We start from the raw sequence: 18,296 nt of genomic DNA, 5'->3' as shown, positions 1-18,296 counted from the left end.
TTAGTTGCTTATGGGCCTGCTGCATATTTCCAGCAGTTACTGTTTTTACTACAAGCTTTTTCATTTTTCTTATATATGGTCAGTGCTGATGCTAAAAACTAATCTTGGTTTTCTCAAGCGACAATTTTTTTTTTGCAGTTCTATCATTGTTATTACTGGCCCATCTCCCTCATCCCTGCCGCTGATATTATTTGCTGGGTCTGACCCACCATTCTCCAATCCTTAATTTGGCAAACAAAAGAATAAAAGGCTACTTACCTTTCTTAGCAGCAGGTGCAGGTGTCTGTGATTTGGCAGGAGGCTTATGTGAGCTCTTGATACTGCTGAGAGATGAATATACTGGAGAGGAATATTCATCACTGTCCGATTTTAAGATATCTGCAAAGAAGAAAATGGAGTCAAGCTTACATGCTCAATAACAAGAATTTACTATCAAAAATTGCTTTTAACGTCAAAAAATGTCCATGTCACTTCACAAAAGCAGGAAGAAAATGGGCAATGAGCCAAAGGCAATTCATAAAGCCATAATTTTAAAAAATGGAATACAAGCCAAAGGAGGAAATATTAGGAAGGGTGACCAAACATTTGGTCCAAAAATTGGGTTTTATTTGAGGACGGGGGTGCTAAATGAGGAAATGAAGGTGTCGAAGCAGAGGCTGGGGTATGGAATTCCAGAGGATGAACCAAGGCAACTGACAGTCTGACATGAATGGAGAGAGGGTGCACAAGAAAGCAGACTGAGAGGAATGGAGAGTTTGAGGGGGGTTGTAGGGCTGGAAGGGTCTTCAGCGTTAGGGATGGGCAATGTGAATGAGGGACTTAAATATATGCATAATAATTTTATATTTTGAGGCATTAGGGGCCTAGAATGCAATGGTGGTCAGGGAAGGGGATGAGCAGGACTTGGTGTTGGATAGGATATGGACAGCAGTTTTGGATGAGCCGATATTAATAGGTGGAGGATGAGAGGCTGAAGGAGAGCATTACAATAATTAAATTTAGAAGTGTCAATAGCAAGTACAAAGGCTTCATCAATATATGGGATGAGTTAGGGATGCAGCTGGCAATGCTACTGAGATGGAAGTAGGCAATCTTTCTGATGTGGAGGATATTGGGTTAGAAAGCTCAGCTTGGGGTCAAACAAGATTGAGGTGGAGAGCACTCTGGATCACCGTGGAGAAAAGAGCAGTGCAGTTGGTGGTGGTGGGTTTGTGACAGGAGCTGAAGACAGGAGCTGAAGACAATGGCTGTAGGAAGTTGAGGCTCAACCAAGACTAGATGTCAGAAAGTCTGACAGCACTGAGGCAATGTAGGAGTTAAGAGAGGAGGTGAACAGGTAAATCCGGTTATCATCTCCATACATGTGAAAGCTGATGCCTTATCTATGGAAGATGTTGCCAAGGAGTAGTATATAGATGAGCAAGAGCAGGAGCCAAGGAATTGATCCTTGTGGAAACTTAAGAGGATGACAGTGCAGGGTGGGAAGAGGAGCCATTGCTAATAATGACCTGTCTACAATTGGATAGGTGAGAGTGGAACCAAGCGAAGGCAGAGAACAGTTGAGATCCCATGGACTGGGGGAAATATAAAAAACAGCAAAGGGATCCAAAGAAAGTAGTAGCAGCTGCAGAAAGGGAATACAAGAAAAGGCTTGTGAGTGATAAAGGAAAACACTAAAGGTTTTTACAAATAAATTAAGAGAGAGGGTAGCTAACAGTAAAGCGCGCCCCTCAATGATTGGAATTCAGGAAATGGCAGATTTACTAAATAGCTTTGTATTGGTCTTCACAGTAGAGGATGAGGATAAAATACAAGAGATACAGGGAAAACTAAAAAGAAATCAACACGAGGAACTAACTAGATTCAATATAAGTAAAGAAAGAGAATGGAGATGAGGAAACTAATGAGATTAAAGATAGATAAAGCTCCAGAACCCGACGGTTTCCACTCTAGGGAATTAAAAGAAATAGGTGAGGAAATTGTAGATGCGTTAAGTCATGATCTTCCAAAACTCTTTCAATTCAGGAATTGTCCCCTTGGATTAGAAAATTGTTAATGTATCGCCACTATTTAAGAAAGGCAACAGATAAACTAGGAAATTATAGGCCTATTAATCCAACGTCAGTTGTGGGGAAGTAACTAGAATCTGATTTTCAGGATACAGTGACTGAGCATTTGAACAAATACGAGATGATCAGACAGCCAGCATAGATTTGTAAAGGGTAAGTAATAAACCTCGTTGAATTTTTTGATGAGGTAACTAATGTGGTAGATATGGGAGTATCTTGCAGAAGGCATACAATAAGGTTCCATACAAGAGACTGTTAACAAAAATGAGAGAGCATGGAATTGGAGGCAACCTATTGGCTCGAATAAGAAATTGGTTAGGAGGTAGGAATCAGAAAGTAGGGAAAATGGGTATGTACTGAATTGGCAGGATGTGACTAGTGGCGTCTCCCAGGGATCTGTACTGGGCCCTCAGCTTTTCACTATATTCATAAATGACTTGGAGAAGAAAGAGAACTGTATATCTAAGTTTTCTGACAACACCCAAGTTAGATGACACAGTAATTAGTGTAGATGGGAGCAGAAAGTTGCAAAGGGACCAGCTTATAAAGTGAGGATGGCCCATATCAAGAACAAAGTTTGAAAAATTATTTTTGATGTTACAAGGAGCATTAGAAAACAGGTAAAACTCACTCTGACAATAACATTCTATTCTTTCATGTATTTCATGTAAAATAAAGCAGTTGGTTAGTATACAATTGGCCTCATCGCACTAGAATGTTTATCGGTCAATCTTGCCAAATTAAGGATTGGAGAATGGTGGGTCAGACCCAGCAAATAATATCAGCGGCAGGGATGAGGGAGATGGGCCAGTAATAACAATGATAGAACTGCAAAAAAAAATTGTCGCTTGAGAAAACCAAGATTAGTTTTTAGCATCAGCACCCCACAAGATGTCTACGCTCCTCAAATTCTGGCCTCTTGAACATTCCTCATCATAACTGCTCAACCATCGGTGGCCATGCCTTCAGCTGTTTGGGCCCTAAGCTCTGGTACTCCCTCCCTAAACCTCTCCGCCTCTCTACCTCTCTTTCCTCTTTTAAGATGCTCCTTAAAACCTACCTCTTTAAACAAGCTTTTGGTCATCTGCCTTAATTTCTTCTTTTGTGGCTTGGTGTGAAATTTATCTGTTTTGTCTTGTAACACTGCTGTGAAGCGCCTTGGGATGGTTTACTACGTTAAAGGCGCTATATAAATAAAAGTTATTATAATGGAATGTTAGATTACCTGCCTTTCAGTATTACCTAGCACATTCTCTAACTAAAGTTTAACAACTATTACATGCACAAATAGAATATTGCCTGCATCCCAGAGGAGAAAATCTTTTCATTTAAAAAAAATTATGCGAGTCATGCTTGTGACCTTCCATTCCTGCAATGCATATTTAGTCTATCCTAATAATCCTCTTGTGCTCAAAAATCTGAACGAACAAATAAAAAAAGTGGGAATTTAATATTGAAAAAAATTTTAATTCAGACAATTTGCCTTAAACAACTTTCAATTAAGAGGAGCATTCTTTGAAACGTCATCAACCTGAAACATTAACTCTGTTTCTCTCCCCAGATGCTGCCACCTGATCTGTTGAGTATTTCCTGCATTTCCAAACATTAAGAGAAATTAACTGTGACAACAAAAAATTGTATTTGTATAGCATCTTTAACATAGTAAAACATCTCGCCACATAAGGCAGATGACCAAAAGCTTGGTCAAAGAGTTAGGTCTTAAGGAACGTCTTAAAAGATGAAAGAAAGGTAGAGAGGTGGAGAGGTTTAGGGAAGGAATTTCAGAGCTTAGGGCCTCACCTCAGGCTCTTTATTCAGGGGATGAAATATTGAGACTCAAAATATAGCAATCAAACAGAAATATCAAAACAAAGTGCTACAATAGCTCCAAGCCAAGATACAAACAAGCCTGCGAAGAAGTTTGGTATGCAAAGATTGAACTGCAAAGAATGAGATAGATAATTTAACATGCTTCTTTATTTGTTTAACCTCCACATACAACTAGAGGTCTACCAAAGTGCAAAACTTAGTAAGCTGCCGAAGTGATACTTTGAACCAAGTTGAAACACCACAGTCCAAAAACTATACTTGGGAACAATCTTTGTCAGAAATGAATGATGCACCATTAAAACGTATAAAACACATTTAAAATATGTATTCTTGGGATGTCGGCATCACTGCCAAGACCGGCATTTATTGCCCATCCCTAGTTCATAGTTGAGATGGAGATAGAGAAGGAGATGGTGCGTTGCCTTCTTGTAACACAGGAGTCCATGTGGTGCAGCTACTCCCACAATGCTGTTAAATAGGGAGTTCCAGGATTTTGATCAGTGGCAACAAATGAACAATATATGTCCAAGTCAGGGTGGTGTGAATGTTGGAGGGGAACTTGGAGGTGATGATGTTCCCATGCACCTGCCGCTAGTGTCCTTCTCGCTGGTGAAGATCGCGGGTTTTGGAGGTGCCACCAAAGAAGCCTTGGTAGTGGATCTATGGATAGTACACAATGCAGCCATGATATGCCGTGGTAGAGGGGTGGATGTTTAGGCTAGTCAGTTAAATACCGATCAAGCAGACTGCTTGTCCTGGATGGTGTCGAGCTTCTTGAGCGTTGCCGCAGCTGCACGCATTGAGACAAGTTAGAGTATATTCTAACAGACAGACTTGTGTCTTGTAGGTGGTGGAAAGGCTTTGGGGAGTCAGGAAATGAGCCACTCGTCACAGAATATCCAGCCTTTGACCTGCTCTAGTTGTCAAAGCATTTAAGGGGCTGGTCGACTTGAGTTCCTGGTCAATGGAGATTCTTAGGTTGTTGATGGTAATGCCATTGAATGTCATGGGGACGTGATTAGACTCTTTGTGGGTCATATTGTAGGGAGCCCCAGACCTGTTCAGACACCTGAACCTTTGTTTGAGGAGCTCTATTGTGTGCTCAGTTACGACCTTGGCAGTCCCATGGCTCAGATTATACCCGTGTTGTTCAGGCATGGCGAGGTTGTGGTGTACTGGGCATCCCTCGTCTCCTAGCAGCCACCCTGTCACTTTCCTGGAACAGTCGAATACTGGGGGGCAGAGTTGAATGTTGCAGTCTGAAGACATTGCGATAGCTGCTTGGGAACTTTGCACATATGCCAATGTTGAAATTCCATGGCTCCCTCGTGTTGACTGTTGGTATTAACGAGCAAAGTGATGTTCTGGTTGACGCTAGTAAGCAGCGCATTGGTGACCTGCTTGAAGCAGTTGTGCATTGCAAACAGGGATATGCAGGAAATGTCTCCTGCAACAGCCTGGAATGAGCTTGTGGTAAAGAAGTTAAGGCTGTGGTGACTGAGTCATTGGCAAAGCCACCTGGTCCTGCAGGGGTCACTGGATACTAATCGGAGATAGGAAACCATCGCTGATTTTTCTCATTAGCTCAGAGATGCCAAGTCCAATTGTAATACTGGTGCAGTGTCGAAAATCCGGAATGATCGGTGGCAGGGTCATCTGGAATCTGTAAAATGTTCAGGAATCGGACCCACCGAAGTTGCCGACCTCGGGGCCCCGCTGCTGCCCTTACCTCGGGCCTCCTCGCCGGCCTGCCCGAACCCTGAACACCTCCTCGCCGGCCTGCCCGAACCCCGAACACCTCCTCGCCGGCCAGCATGAACACCTCCTCGGCGGGCCCACCACCCCCCTTTTTGACATTCCGAAATCGCCGAACCTGGGCTCGGATGTTTCCGGAATCAAGACGTCAGAAAGACGATCGAAAGTCCGGAAAATCCCAGAATCCGGAACGGCCTCGGTCCCAGATTCTTGATGTTGCACCTGTACTACGAATTCCATCTCAGCTACGATCAACGAAATCCCAGATTAGGGGCTGAGCTTCGCATCTTATCTAGTTATCTTATCTGGCTCAGTATTAAACTAGGTTGCGCATTTAATCGCTTAGAAAACAACAGATGACCATAATTTTAGAATTTATTTAATTTAAAAAAATGTCTACTTGATGAAACAGAGCAGTTTTCCTTGTCAGCCCAGTCCAATGCCTCTAATCATTCTCTCTGGTCCCTCTTCATTATGGAATTACTGCCCACTTTTCAGCAAAATAAAATATTAGTGTTCAAACTAAATATGTTTAGCTAGTAATGTTGTGATCTGACTAGATATTAACCATCAGCCTGCAGAGTACTAAGTCTTCAAACCTTTGTTAAATGTTAGAGACTACAGAGCATTGCGGGAGCGGCCTGAGGAGGTTTAAACAGCGGCAGCAGAATCGGCGGAGTGTAGAGCACCACGGGAGCGGTCTGAGGTTTAAACGGCGGCAGCAAACTCGGCAGAGCGCAGAGCACCACGGAAGCAGCCTGAGGAGGTTTAAACAGCGGTGGCAAACTTGGCGGAGCGTAGAGTACCACGGAAGCGGCCCAAGGAGGATTAAACAGCGGTGGCAAACTCGGCGGAGTGCAGAGCAGACCCAAGCAGCAGCGACTCAACAGAGGCAGATTTTGAAAAAGTGACGTCATAGTAGAAAAAGTGACGTCGGTACAAGGGAAGGAGCTGATTGGTGAGTAGCTGGTGAGTGTGTTTTTTTTTAGTTTTACGTTCACTTCTGCTAAGTTAGTTCATAGTATATTAAATAGAGGCATGGCAGGGCAGCTTAGACCCATGGAATGCACATCCTGTGCCATGTGGGAAGTTCTGGACACCTCTCGCGGCCTGGACGACCAAGGTAATAAAAGGTAATAATCTCTGCATTATTACCTGAGCCATGAGCAAATTGGTATAGGGTCAGTAGAATCAGGGAGATGAAGGCGTGGCTCAGAGGTTGGTGTGGGAGAAGTGGGTTTCGATTCGTGGGGCACTGGCACCAATACTCGGGAAAGAGAGAGCTGTTCCGTGGGAACGGATTACAGCTGAACTATGCTGGGACCAGAGTTCTAGCGACTGACTAACCAGGGAGGTAAATAGGGCTTTAAACTAAATAAGGGGGGCGGGGAGGACGGTCGCAATAGAGAGCAATCTAGAGTGCTAAAGAGAAAAGAAAAGGAACAATGCAGGAAAGTGATTGTAGTAAGGATAACCAGATTATGTCAGGAAGGGACAGAGCATACAAACAAAAGAGTGCACTAACAAATAGGGTCCAGGTAAGAAAAAAATAGCGATTAAGACAAATAGGGTTATAGTACAAAATAATGTTAAGATGTCTAATAATGTTAAAAAGACAAATTTAAAAGCATTGTATCTGAATGCACGAAGCATCTGTAATAATGTAGACGAATTAACAGCACAAATAGATGTAAACGGATACGTTATAGTTGCAATTATAGCGACATGGTTGCAGGGTGACCAGGATTGGGAACTGAATAGCCAAGGATATTCGATATTTAGGAAGAACAAGCAAAAAGGAAGAGGGGGTTGTGTTGCGTTGTTAGTAAAGGATGAAATCAGAGCAATAGTGAGAAAGGATATTGGCTCAGAATATCAAGATGTAGAATCAGTCTGGGTAGAGCTAAGGAGCAGAAAACATTGGTGGGAGTTGTCTATAGGCCTCCAAACAGTAGTGGTAGTGTAGAGGACGGCTTCAAACAGGAAATCAGAGATACATGTGGCAAGGGTACTACAGTAATCATAGGTGACTTTAATCTACATATAGACTGGCCAAACGAAATTAGTAATAATACTGTGGCAGATGAATGCCTGGCGTGTACACGAGATGTTTTTTTTTAGACCAGTATGTTGAGAAGCCTACTAGGGAACAGGCTATCCTCGATTGGATATTGTGTAACGAGAAGGGGTTAATTAACAGTCTTGTTGTGCGGGGTCCTTTAGGGAAGAGTGACCATAACATGCTTGAATTTCTTATTAAGATGGAAAGTGAAACAGTCCAATCCGAAACTAGGGTCCTAAATCTAAACAAAGGAAACTACGAAGGTATAAGGAATGAATTGGCTATGATAGATTGGGAAGATTCATTAAAAGGCATGTCGGTGGATAGGTAATGGCTGATATTTAAGGAACGAATGCATGAATTGCAACAGTTATAAATTCCTTTCTGGTGTAAAACACAAAAGGAAAAGTGGCCCAACCATGGCTAACAAAAGAAATTAGATCCAAAGAGGAGTAATACAAAGTTGCCAAAAAAAGTAGCAAGCCTGAAGATTGGGAGCAGTTTAGAATTCAGCAAAAAAGGACCAAGAGATTGATTAAGCGGGGAAAAAGAGTATGAGAGTAAACTTGCAAGGAACATAAAAACCGACTGCAAAAGTTTCTACAAGTACGTAAAAAGAAAAACATTAGTGAAGACAAATGTAGGTCCTTTACAGACAGAAACAGGAGAATTTGTAATGGGGAACAAGGAAATGGCAGAACAATTAAATAAATACTTTGGTTCTGTCTTCACGGAAGAGGACACAAATAAGAAATGCAAGGGAACCTAGGGTCTAGTGAGCAAGAGGAATTACAGGAAATGATTATTAGTATGAAAATAGTGCTGGAGAAACTAATGGGACTGAAGACAGACAAATCCCCAGGGCCTGATGATCTGCATCCTAGAGTACTAAAAGAGGTAGCCATGGAAATAGTAGATGCATTAGTTGTCATCTTCCAAAATTCTATAGATTATGGAACAGTTCCTGCAGATTGGAGGATGGCAAATGTAACCCCACTATTTAAAAAAGGAGGGAGAGAGAAAACGGGGAACTACAGACCGGTTAGCCTGACATCAGTAGTAGGGAAAATGCTGGAGTCTATTATAAAGGATGTGATAACGGCACACTTAGATAATATCAACGGGATTAAACAAAGTCAACATGGATTTATAAAAGGAAAATCATGTTTGACAAACCTACTGGAGTTTTTTGGGATGTAACTGATAGAATAGATAAGGGAGAACTAGTGGATGTAGTGTATTTGGATTTTCAGAAGGCTTTTGATAAAGTCCAACATAAGAGGTTAGTGTGCAAAATTAAAGTATATAGGATTTGGGGTAATGTATTAACATGGATTGAAAATTGGTTAACTGACAGGAAACAGAGAGTAGGAATAAACGGGTCTTTTTCGGGGTGGCGGGTAGTGACTAATGGCGTATCACAGGGATCAGTGCTTGGGCCCCAGCTATTCACAATATATATGTAAATGATTTGGATGAGGGAACCAAATGTAATATTTCCAAGTTTGCTGACGACACAAACAAAACTAGGTGGGACTGAGAGTTGTGAGGAGGATGCAAAGATGCTGCAAGTTGATTTAGATAACTTGAGTGAGTGGGCAAACACATGGCAGATGCAGTATAACATGGATAAATGTGAAGTTATCCACTTTGGTAGGAAAAACCTAAGTATTATTTAAATGGTGATGACTTGGGAAGTGTCGATGTACAGAGGGACCTGGGAGTCCTTGTACAACAGTCACTGAAAGCAAACACACAGGTGCAGCAAGCAGTTCGGAAGACAAATGGTATGTTGGCCTTCATTGCAAGAGGATTTGAGTACAGGAGCAAAGACCCTGTATACAGTTATACAGGGCCTTGGTGAGACCTCACCTGGAATATTGTGTACAGTTTTGGTCTCACCTAAGAAAGGATATACTTGCCATAGAGGGAATGCAGCGAAGGTTCACCAGACTGATTCCTAGGATGCAGGACTGTCGTATGAGGAGAGATTGGGTCGACTAGACCTGTATTCACATGAGTTTAGAAGAATGAGAAGGGATCTAATTGAAAAGTATAAAATTCTGACTGGATTGGATAGACTGGATTCGGGGAGGATGTATCCCTTGGCTGGGAAGTCTAGAACAAGGGGTCACAATCTCAGGATACGGGCTAGGAAATTTAGGACCGAGATGAGGAGAAATTTTTTCACTCAGAGGGTGGTGAACCTGTGGAATTCTCCACCACAGAAGGCTGTGGAGGCCAAGTCACTGAATATATTTAAGAGGGAGATAGATAGATTTCTAGAAATAAAAGGCATCAAGGGATATGGGGAAAAAGCGGGAATATGGTGTTGAGATAGAGGATTAGCCATGATCATATTGAATGGCAGTGCAGACTTGAAGGGCTAAATGGCCTACTACTGCTCCTAGTTTCTATGTGTGCAGGAAAGTGTCACCAGTTGCGGCAGCTCGAGATCAGTGTTTCGGAGCTTGAGCAGCAGTTGGAGTCACTGCAGTGCATCCACGAGGCTGAAAACTTTGTGGATAGAGGTGGTCATCCCGCAGCTTAAGAGTGTGCAGGCAGAGAGGGAATGGGTGACCGCTAGAGGAGGACCAGGCAGGTAGTGCATCTCTCTCTCCAATCAGTATTCTGTTCTGTTCTGTTCAGAGGGCGATGGTTCCTCTGGGGAGTGCAGCCAGAGCCAAGTCCACGGAACCACGGAACCATGGAACTCAGCTGCACAGGGGGAGGAAGAAGAGTGGAAGAGCGATAGTGGTAGGGGATTTGACAGTTAAGGGAGCAGACAGGCGTTTCTGCGGCCGCAGACGTGACTCCAGGATGGTATGTTGGCTCCCTGGTGCCAGGATCAAGGATGTCACTGAGCAGCTGCAGGACATTCTGAGGGAGAGGTCGTGGTCCATATTGGTACCAATGGCATAGGTAGAAAGAGGGATGAGGTCCTGCAGGCAGATTTTAGGGAGCTAGGAGATTAAAAAGCAGGACCTCAAAAGGTAGTAATCTCCGGATTACTTCTGGCGCAACGTACCAGTAAGACATAGGAGGATAGAGCAGATGAATGCATGGTTGGAGAAATGGTGCAGGAAGACTTTAAATTCCTGAGGCATTGGGACTGTTTCTGGGAGGATTGGGACCTGTACAAGCTGGATGGGTTACAACTCAAAAGAGCCGGGATCAATATTCTCACGGGGCGGTGGTTTGCTAGTGCTATTGGGGAGGGTTTAAACTAGCTTGGCAGGGGGCTGGGAACCTGAGAGTAGGTTAGAAGGGAGAGAAGTAAAGCTGGAATTGGAAAGCAGAACATTAGAAAGTGAATTTGGAAGGCAGAGGAAACAAAAGCAAGAAAATAAACAACAAAGGGAGTTTGGCAGTGCTAAATGCAGGGAGTTTAGAGAATAAGGCAGATGAGCTGAGAGCACAGATAGACACTTGGGAGTATGATATTATAGCTAGTACTGAGATATGGCTGAAAGAAGGGCAGGTATGGCAGCTCAACATTCCTGCTTACAGGGTTTTCAAATGGGATAGGGGGGCGGGGGGTTCATAGTATTGATTAAAGAAACATTTATAGCCGTGAGGAGAGATGATATATTAGAAGGATCATCAAATGAGGCCATATGGGTTGAATTGAAGAACCAAAAAAGGGGCAATCACACTGCTGGGAGTGTACTATAGACCCCCAATCAGTCAGAGGGAGATAGAAGAGCAAATATATAGGCACATTTCTGATAAGTGCAAAATAGGGCAGTAATAGTAGGGGATTTCATATTAACTGGAATAGAATTAGTGTGAAAGGTATAGAGGGCGAGGAGTTCCTAAAATGCATTCAGGAGAACTTTTTTAACCAGTATGTAGCAAGACCAACAAGGGAGGGGGTGGTTCTGAAAGTTTTAGGGAATGATGCTGAGCAGGTAGAAGGGGTATTAGTGGGACAGCATTTTGGTGCTAGTGATCATAATTCAGTTAGATTTAGGGTAGTTATGGAAAAGGACAAAGATAGACCAGGAATAAAAGTTTTCAAATGGGGGAAAGCCAATTTTACTAAGCTGAGATGTGATTTAGCCAAAGCTATTGGAAAGTAAATCCATGTCAGAGCAGTGGGAGGCATTCAAGGAGGCGATCATGAGGGTTCAGAACAAGTATGTCCCCTTAAAGAATAAGGGTGGGACTAACAAATCTGGAGCCCCCTGAATGTCAAGGGGCACACAGGGTAGGATAAAGAAAAAAAGGGAGGCTTGAAATACCGAGGGTTTAATACTGCAGAAACCCTAGAAAGTGCAGGTGTGAAATTAAAAAGGAAATTAGGAGAGCAAAGAGAGAACACGAAAACATTCTGGCAAGTAAAATCAAGGAAAACCCAAAGATATTTTATAAATACATTAAGAGCAAGAGAATAACCATCGAAAGTGTAGGACCAATTAGAGACCATAAAGATAATCTATGGGTGGAGGTGGAAGACGTTGGTATGGTTCTTAACGAATACTTTGCATTGGTTTTCACAAAAGAGTGGGCGATGCAGACACTGCCTCCTCAGGGAGGAGGAGTGTGAAATATTAGATGAAATAAACATAGATGAGAAATATTAAGGGGTTTAGCAGCCTTGAAAGTGGATAAATTCCAGGCCTGTATTAAATGTATTCCAGATGTTAAGAGAAGCAAAAGAGGAAATAGCAGAAGCTCTGACCGTCATTTTCCAATCATCTCTGGCTACAGGTGCGGTGCCGGAAGACTGGAGGACTGCTAATGTTGCACCCTTGTTTAAATAGTGCGAAAGGGATAAACCGAGTAATTACATGCAAGTCAGCCTAACCTCGGTGGTGGGAAAATTATTGGAAAAAATTCTGAGGGATAGAATAAATTTTCATTTCGAAAGACATGGATTAATCAAGGACAGTCAGCATGGATTTGCTAAGGGAAAGTCGTGCCTGACTATAGAATCATAGAAATTTACAGCACGGAAGGAGGCCATTGTATCCGTGCCGGCCAACAAGAGGCTATCCAGCCTAATCCCACTTTCCAGCTCTAGGTCCGTAGCCCTGCAGGTTACAGCACTTCAAGTGCACATCCAAGTACCTGTACTTATTAAGGACTCAATTTTCCCCGAGCCGTTTTCTGGCGTATTGCCTGAGTTGTGCCGCTTAATTAGGTAAATAGCTGCTCCAGAAAAAAATCTACGAAGCTTCCCCGATGTTTGGCCTCTAATCTGCAGCCACGCAGCGTGGCCAATCGCCTCGGGTGGTGGAGCCTGCGGTCTGCGCTGGAAAAAGGAGCCGGGCCTTCTGCGCAAGCGTGGGGGAAAAAACTGACGTTCTTGACGTCGCTGAAATGGCCGCGCATGCGCAGTAGAGCTCTGAGTGAGGTGCCTTCCTGGTCGGCTGCGGTGAGAACCCTTCCCCGCCGAGCCTCTCCAGTGCCTTCCCGCCGCTCTGTGGCCCCCGATTTCGTGCCGGCCAGCTTGCTCTCCTCACCCCGAGCCTCTGCGGTGCCTTCCCGCCGCTCTGTGGCCCCCCATTTTGTGCCAGTCTAGGTCCGCTCTGCTTCCCACCCCTAGCCCAGGCCGAATGGCCTCCGATGTACTTATCTGCGCTGATTTCTTTAATTCTCCGCAAGGGTTTTCTCGAGAGGCCTAAGTAGAAATGGAGTAACTATTAGCTGGCCAAAGTTGCCTAAATGGCCAGAATTGGCATAGGTGGTTGGTAACGCCCCCCTTTGTGGAAAAAAATAACTTACCTAAAAAAAACATAACTAACTGAGTTACGCTGGTGCAAATTGATTGGGGGAACTGGGGATTTTAAAGTTAGGCCAGAAAAAACAGCCTACTCCAAAAAAAACAGCGCAAATACTGGGGAAAAGTGAGCCATAATGTGGTGAGTGTTTCTGCGTCTACCACCCTTTCAGGCAGTGAGTTCCAGACCCGCACAACCCTCTGAGTGAAGAAATTTCCCCTCAAATCCCCTCTAAACCTTCTACCTATTACTTTGAATTTATGCCCCTGGTTGTTGACCCCTCTGCTAAGGGAAATAGACCCTTTTTATCCACTATATCTAGGCCCCTCATAATTTTATACACCTCAATGAGGTCTCCCTTCAGCCTACTCTTTTCCAAGGATAACAAACCCAGCCTATCCAATCTGTTCTCATAGCTAAGATTCTCCACTCCCGGCAACATCCTCGTAAATCTCGGCTGTACCCTCTCCAGTGCAATCACTCCTTCCTGTAATGTGGTGGCCAGAATTGCACGCAGTACCTTGGAGTGCATGTCCACTGATCCCTGAAGGTAGCAGGCCAGGTAGATAAGGTGGTTAAGAAGGCATACGGAATACTTGCCATTATTAGCCGAGGCATAGAATACAAGAGCAGGGAGGTTATGCTTGAACTGTATAAAACACTAATTAGGCCACAACGAGAGTATGCATGCAGTTCTTTTCAGCACATTACTTGAAAGATGTGATTGCACTGGAGAGGGTACAGAGGAGATTCACGGGGATGTTGCCTGGACTGGAGAATTTTAGCTATGAAGAAAGATTGGATAGGCTGGGTTTGTTTTCTTTGGCAGAGGAGGCTGAGGGACAACCTTATTGAGGTGTAATAATAATAATTTTTATTTATATAGCGCCTTTAACGTAGTAAAATGACTCAAGGCTCTTCACAACATTCTTACAATACCTTAGATATTGACCAAGGAGGGAAAGAGAGAAAAAGTGGGAGAAGGAAGTGTAAAAGAGGTCAAAGGGTTTGAAATGTTATGTGTATAACATTATAAGAGGACTAGAGTGGATAGGACAGACCTATTTCCCTTAGCAGAGGGGTCAATAACCAGGGGCCATAGATTTAAAGTAATTGGTAGGAGGTTTAGAGGGGATTTGAGGGGAAATTTCTTCACCCAGAGGGTGGTGGGGGGGTCTGGAACACTGTCTGAAAGGGTGGTAGATGCAGAAACCCTCACCACATTTAAAAAGTACTTGGGTATGCACTTGGAAGTACCGTAACCTACAAGGCCACAGACTAAGAGCTAAAAAGTGAGAATAGGCTGGATAACTTTGTAAGCTGGCGCGGACACAATGGGCCGAAATGGCCTCCTTCCGCGCTGTAAATTTCTATGATTCTATGATACACGCCTACCAGCAACTACACTTGTGAGCAATCTTCACAGCAGTATTGTCAATTTGGTCCATTCAAAAATCAACAAGTAAAATCAGATGGAAAGTGATTTGGTGAGCACTTTTAATGAAAAGCCACTATATAAATGCTAATCATATCCTAGACAATAATGTACATTAGATATTTCCAACTCAATTTAGCTGTAATACGCGTTTCTTTCCTCTGCCTTCAGTAAAAAAAAGCAGCTTTGGAGTTTCTTCCATTAATAATTTGACCTACCCGTTTCTTCTGATCTTGCGTATGATGGTGAGGATAATATACTTCCTGGTTCATTGTTTTTTGTGGGCGGTGGGGCAACTTTCCCAGCACTAGATAAAGGGGGGGGGAAAAAGTAAAATCAAAATTTGTAGTAAACCAAGCTATATTTTAGTACCTTGTTATAACTGTTATTAATTTAAACATTCAGGACAATGAATGGATTTGAAAGTATAGTATATTTAATGCAAATTTACTAGCATATATGGAGTCCACTTCTAGGATGAGCATTAAATAAAAATGTTCAGCTCAAAAAGCTGAAACTAAAAAGCAAATCACAGAACACACTAGATGGTTAGGTTTTAACTCGCTACAGAAAATTAGGTTAAATAAATATTCCTTTTGCAACCAACCTATCAGAAATGAAGAAAAACCTTAAATTAACCAAATAAAATAGTTGTATCTGTTCTGACGATGCCACCTTCCATATATGTCTTCCTTTTTCATCAATCAAGGATTCCCCTCTACCATGGTTGACATGGCCTTTGACCGTGTCCGTTCCATTTCCTGCACTTCTGCCCTCACCCCTTCCCTTCCCTTCCCTCCCAGAACCACAAGAGGGTTCCTTGTCCTCACCTTTCACCACACCAGTCTCCACATTCAACAGATCATCCTCCACCATCGCCAGCATGATTCCACCAACAAACATATCTTCCCCTCTCCTCCCAGCATTCCAAAGGGACTGCTCCCTCCACGACACCCTGGGCCACTCCTCAATCACCCATTATGTATGTAATAACTTGATAGACTGAATACTGTAAACTAACACAGGTACAAACCTGGCTCTGCTTTATTAGGGCCCAAAGAGATCACATTACATGATGGCTTGCCTTTTATACCTGGGCCGCACACACGTGCGTAATAGCCCAATGACCTCCGACAGTGGCGCCACCTGATGGCTAGTAACCCCAAGCATACATACATGACAATATTCCCCTTGAAGATATTAGTAACAGTCTTTTTACAAATTGAGATGGTCCGGGGCTTTCCGTTCCCGAGTTGATCGTCTCAGTTCAATTCCAGCCTTGGGTGAGCTTTCTGAGTCTCTTATAACTGGGGGCTGGGTAGCAGATCTGATGGGAGTGGCAATGACCATGTCAGGGATTGAAAGTCCAGATTCATTGATGACAGCGAAGACCTCTGATGACTGAGGGTAGGTTGGTTGGTCACTGATTGTGTCTTCCTCAGACTGTTCCGGTTCATCGGCTTTATCTGATCGACATGTTTCCTGCATGTTTGCCCATTCTTGAGCTTGACGATAAACACTCTGTTACCCTCCTTGGCCGTAATAGTACTGGTGATCCACTTGGGACCTTGACCATAATTTAGTACATACACAGGATCGTTAACAGAATTGTCACATGACACAGCAGTGCGATCATGATACCACTGCTGACTTTGACGTCTGTATTCAACAGGATCGTTCAAGTCAGGGGTGGACAAGAGAGAGCTTGGTCTTCAGACCTCTCTTCAGCAATAGTTCAGCAGGGGGGAACCCGGTAAGCGTGCGGGGTCTTGTCCTGTAACTAAGCAATATGCGTAACAAGTGAGTCTGCAGTGAACCATGAGTTACACTTTTCATACTCTGCTTGATGGTTTGGACAGCACGCTCTGCTTGACTATTAGATGTGGATTTGAATGGTGCTGACCTCACATGTTTGATACCATAGAGTTTCATGAACTCTTGAAACTCCAGACTAGTGAAGCAAGGTCCGTTGTCACTTACAACGATGTTGGGCAGACCATGAGTGGCAAACATGGCACGAAGGCTCTCAATGGTAGCTGTGGATGTACTGGATGACATGATTATACACTCTATCCACTTGGAATAGGCATCCACCACAACTAAAAACATCTTTCCCAGGAAGGGACCTGCAAAATCGATGTGGATCCTGGACCATGGTTTAGATGGCCATGACCACAGACTTAGCGGCGATTCCGCTGGTGGCTTTACTTAGTTGCATGCAAGTGTTGCACTGATGCACACATCATTCCAGATCAGAGTCAATTCCAGGCCACCATACATGAGGCCTTGCAATGGCTTTCAACATGACAATACTGGGATGAGTGCTATGTAGATCATGTACAAATTTCTCTGTCTTTCTTAGGCATAACAACACGATTACCCCACAGTAAACAATCTGACTGAATGGATAGTTCGTCTTTGCGATGGTTGTAAGGTTTGGTCTCATTTGCTTGGGTATGGCAGACCAATCATCACTAAGGACACAACGTTTCACAATCGATAATATTGGGTCCTGGCTGGTCCAGGTCTTAACTTGTTGAGCTGTGACAGGGGTTCCTTCACTTTCAAAAGCATCCATAACTAACAGTAGGTCTGCAGGTTGTGGTGTCTCCACCTCCGGTGTGGGCAATGGCAGACGGCTTGGTGCATCGGCACAATTCTCGGTGCCAGGTCTATGGTGAATAACATAATCATAGGCAGATAATGTCAGTGCCCACCTCTGGATGCTGGACGATGCATTGGTATTGATACCTTTGTTTTCCGAAAGCAATGAAATGAGTGGCTTGTGTTCTGTTTCGAGTTCAAACCGAAGACCAAACAGGTCCAGATGCATCTTTTTAACTCCATACACACAGGCTAATGCTTCTTTTTCTACCATGCTGTAGGTTCTTTCCGCCTTTGACAAACTTTTAGAAGCATACGCAACAGGTTGTAGTTTACCTGACTCATTAGCTTGTTGGAGCACGCAACCAACTCCATATGACGAAGCCAATACTAGATGCTTACACGGATCATAAGAACATAAGAAATAGGAGCAGGAGAAGGCCATTCAATATCATGGCTGATCTGATCATGGACTCAGCTCGACTTCCCTGCCCGCTCCCCATAATCCCTTATCCCCTTTTCGTTTAAGAAACTGTCTATTTCTGTCTTAAATTTATTTAATGTCCCAGCTTCCAAAGCTCTCTGGGGTAGTGAATTCCACAGATTCACAACCCTCTGAGAGAAGAAATTTCTCCTCATCTCAGTTGTAAATGGGTGGCCCCTTATCCTAAGATCATGCTCTCTAGTTCTAGTCTCCCCCACCAGTGGAAACATCCTCTGCATCCATCTTGTCAAGCCCCCTCATAATCTTATGTTTCTGTAAGATCACCTCTCATTCTTCTGAATTCCAGTGAGTACAGCCCAACCTACTCAAC

At 43.5% G+C, this 18,296-nt stretch overlaps 1 protein-coding gene across 1 annotated transcript in view; it reads right to left on the bottom strand.

Moving 5' to 3' along the window:
- The window catches only part of LOC139264103 (DNA topoisomerase 2-beta-like), a 146,290-nt gene that overhangs the window by 35,501 nt on the left and 92,493 nt on the right, over positions 1 to 18,296 (bottom strand). Inside the window, exons 24-25 of the mRNA XM_070880192.1 lie at positions 15,096 to 15,184; positions 259 to 378 (exon numbers count right to left, since the gene is read on the bottom strand). Of these exons, the coding sequence (XP_070736293.1) occupies positions 259 to 378; positions 15,096 to 15,184 (209 nt within the window). The remainder of the gene's footprint in view (positions 1 to 258; positions 379 to 15,095; positions 15,185 to 18,296) is intronic.

This window comes from Pristiophorus japonicus, chromosome 5, assembly GCF_044704955.1.
Source record: "Pristiophorus japonicus isolate sPriJap1 chromosome 5, sPriJap1.hap1, whole genome shotgun sequence".
Lineage (NCBI taxonomy): Eukaryota > Metazoa > Chordata > Chondrichthyes > Pristiophoridae > Pristiophorus > Pristiophorus japonicus.
This window is presented reverse-complemented; position numbering and strand designations above follow the sequence as displayed.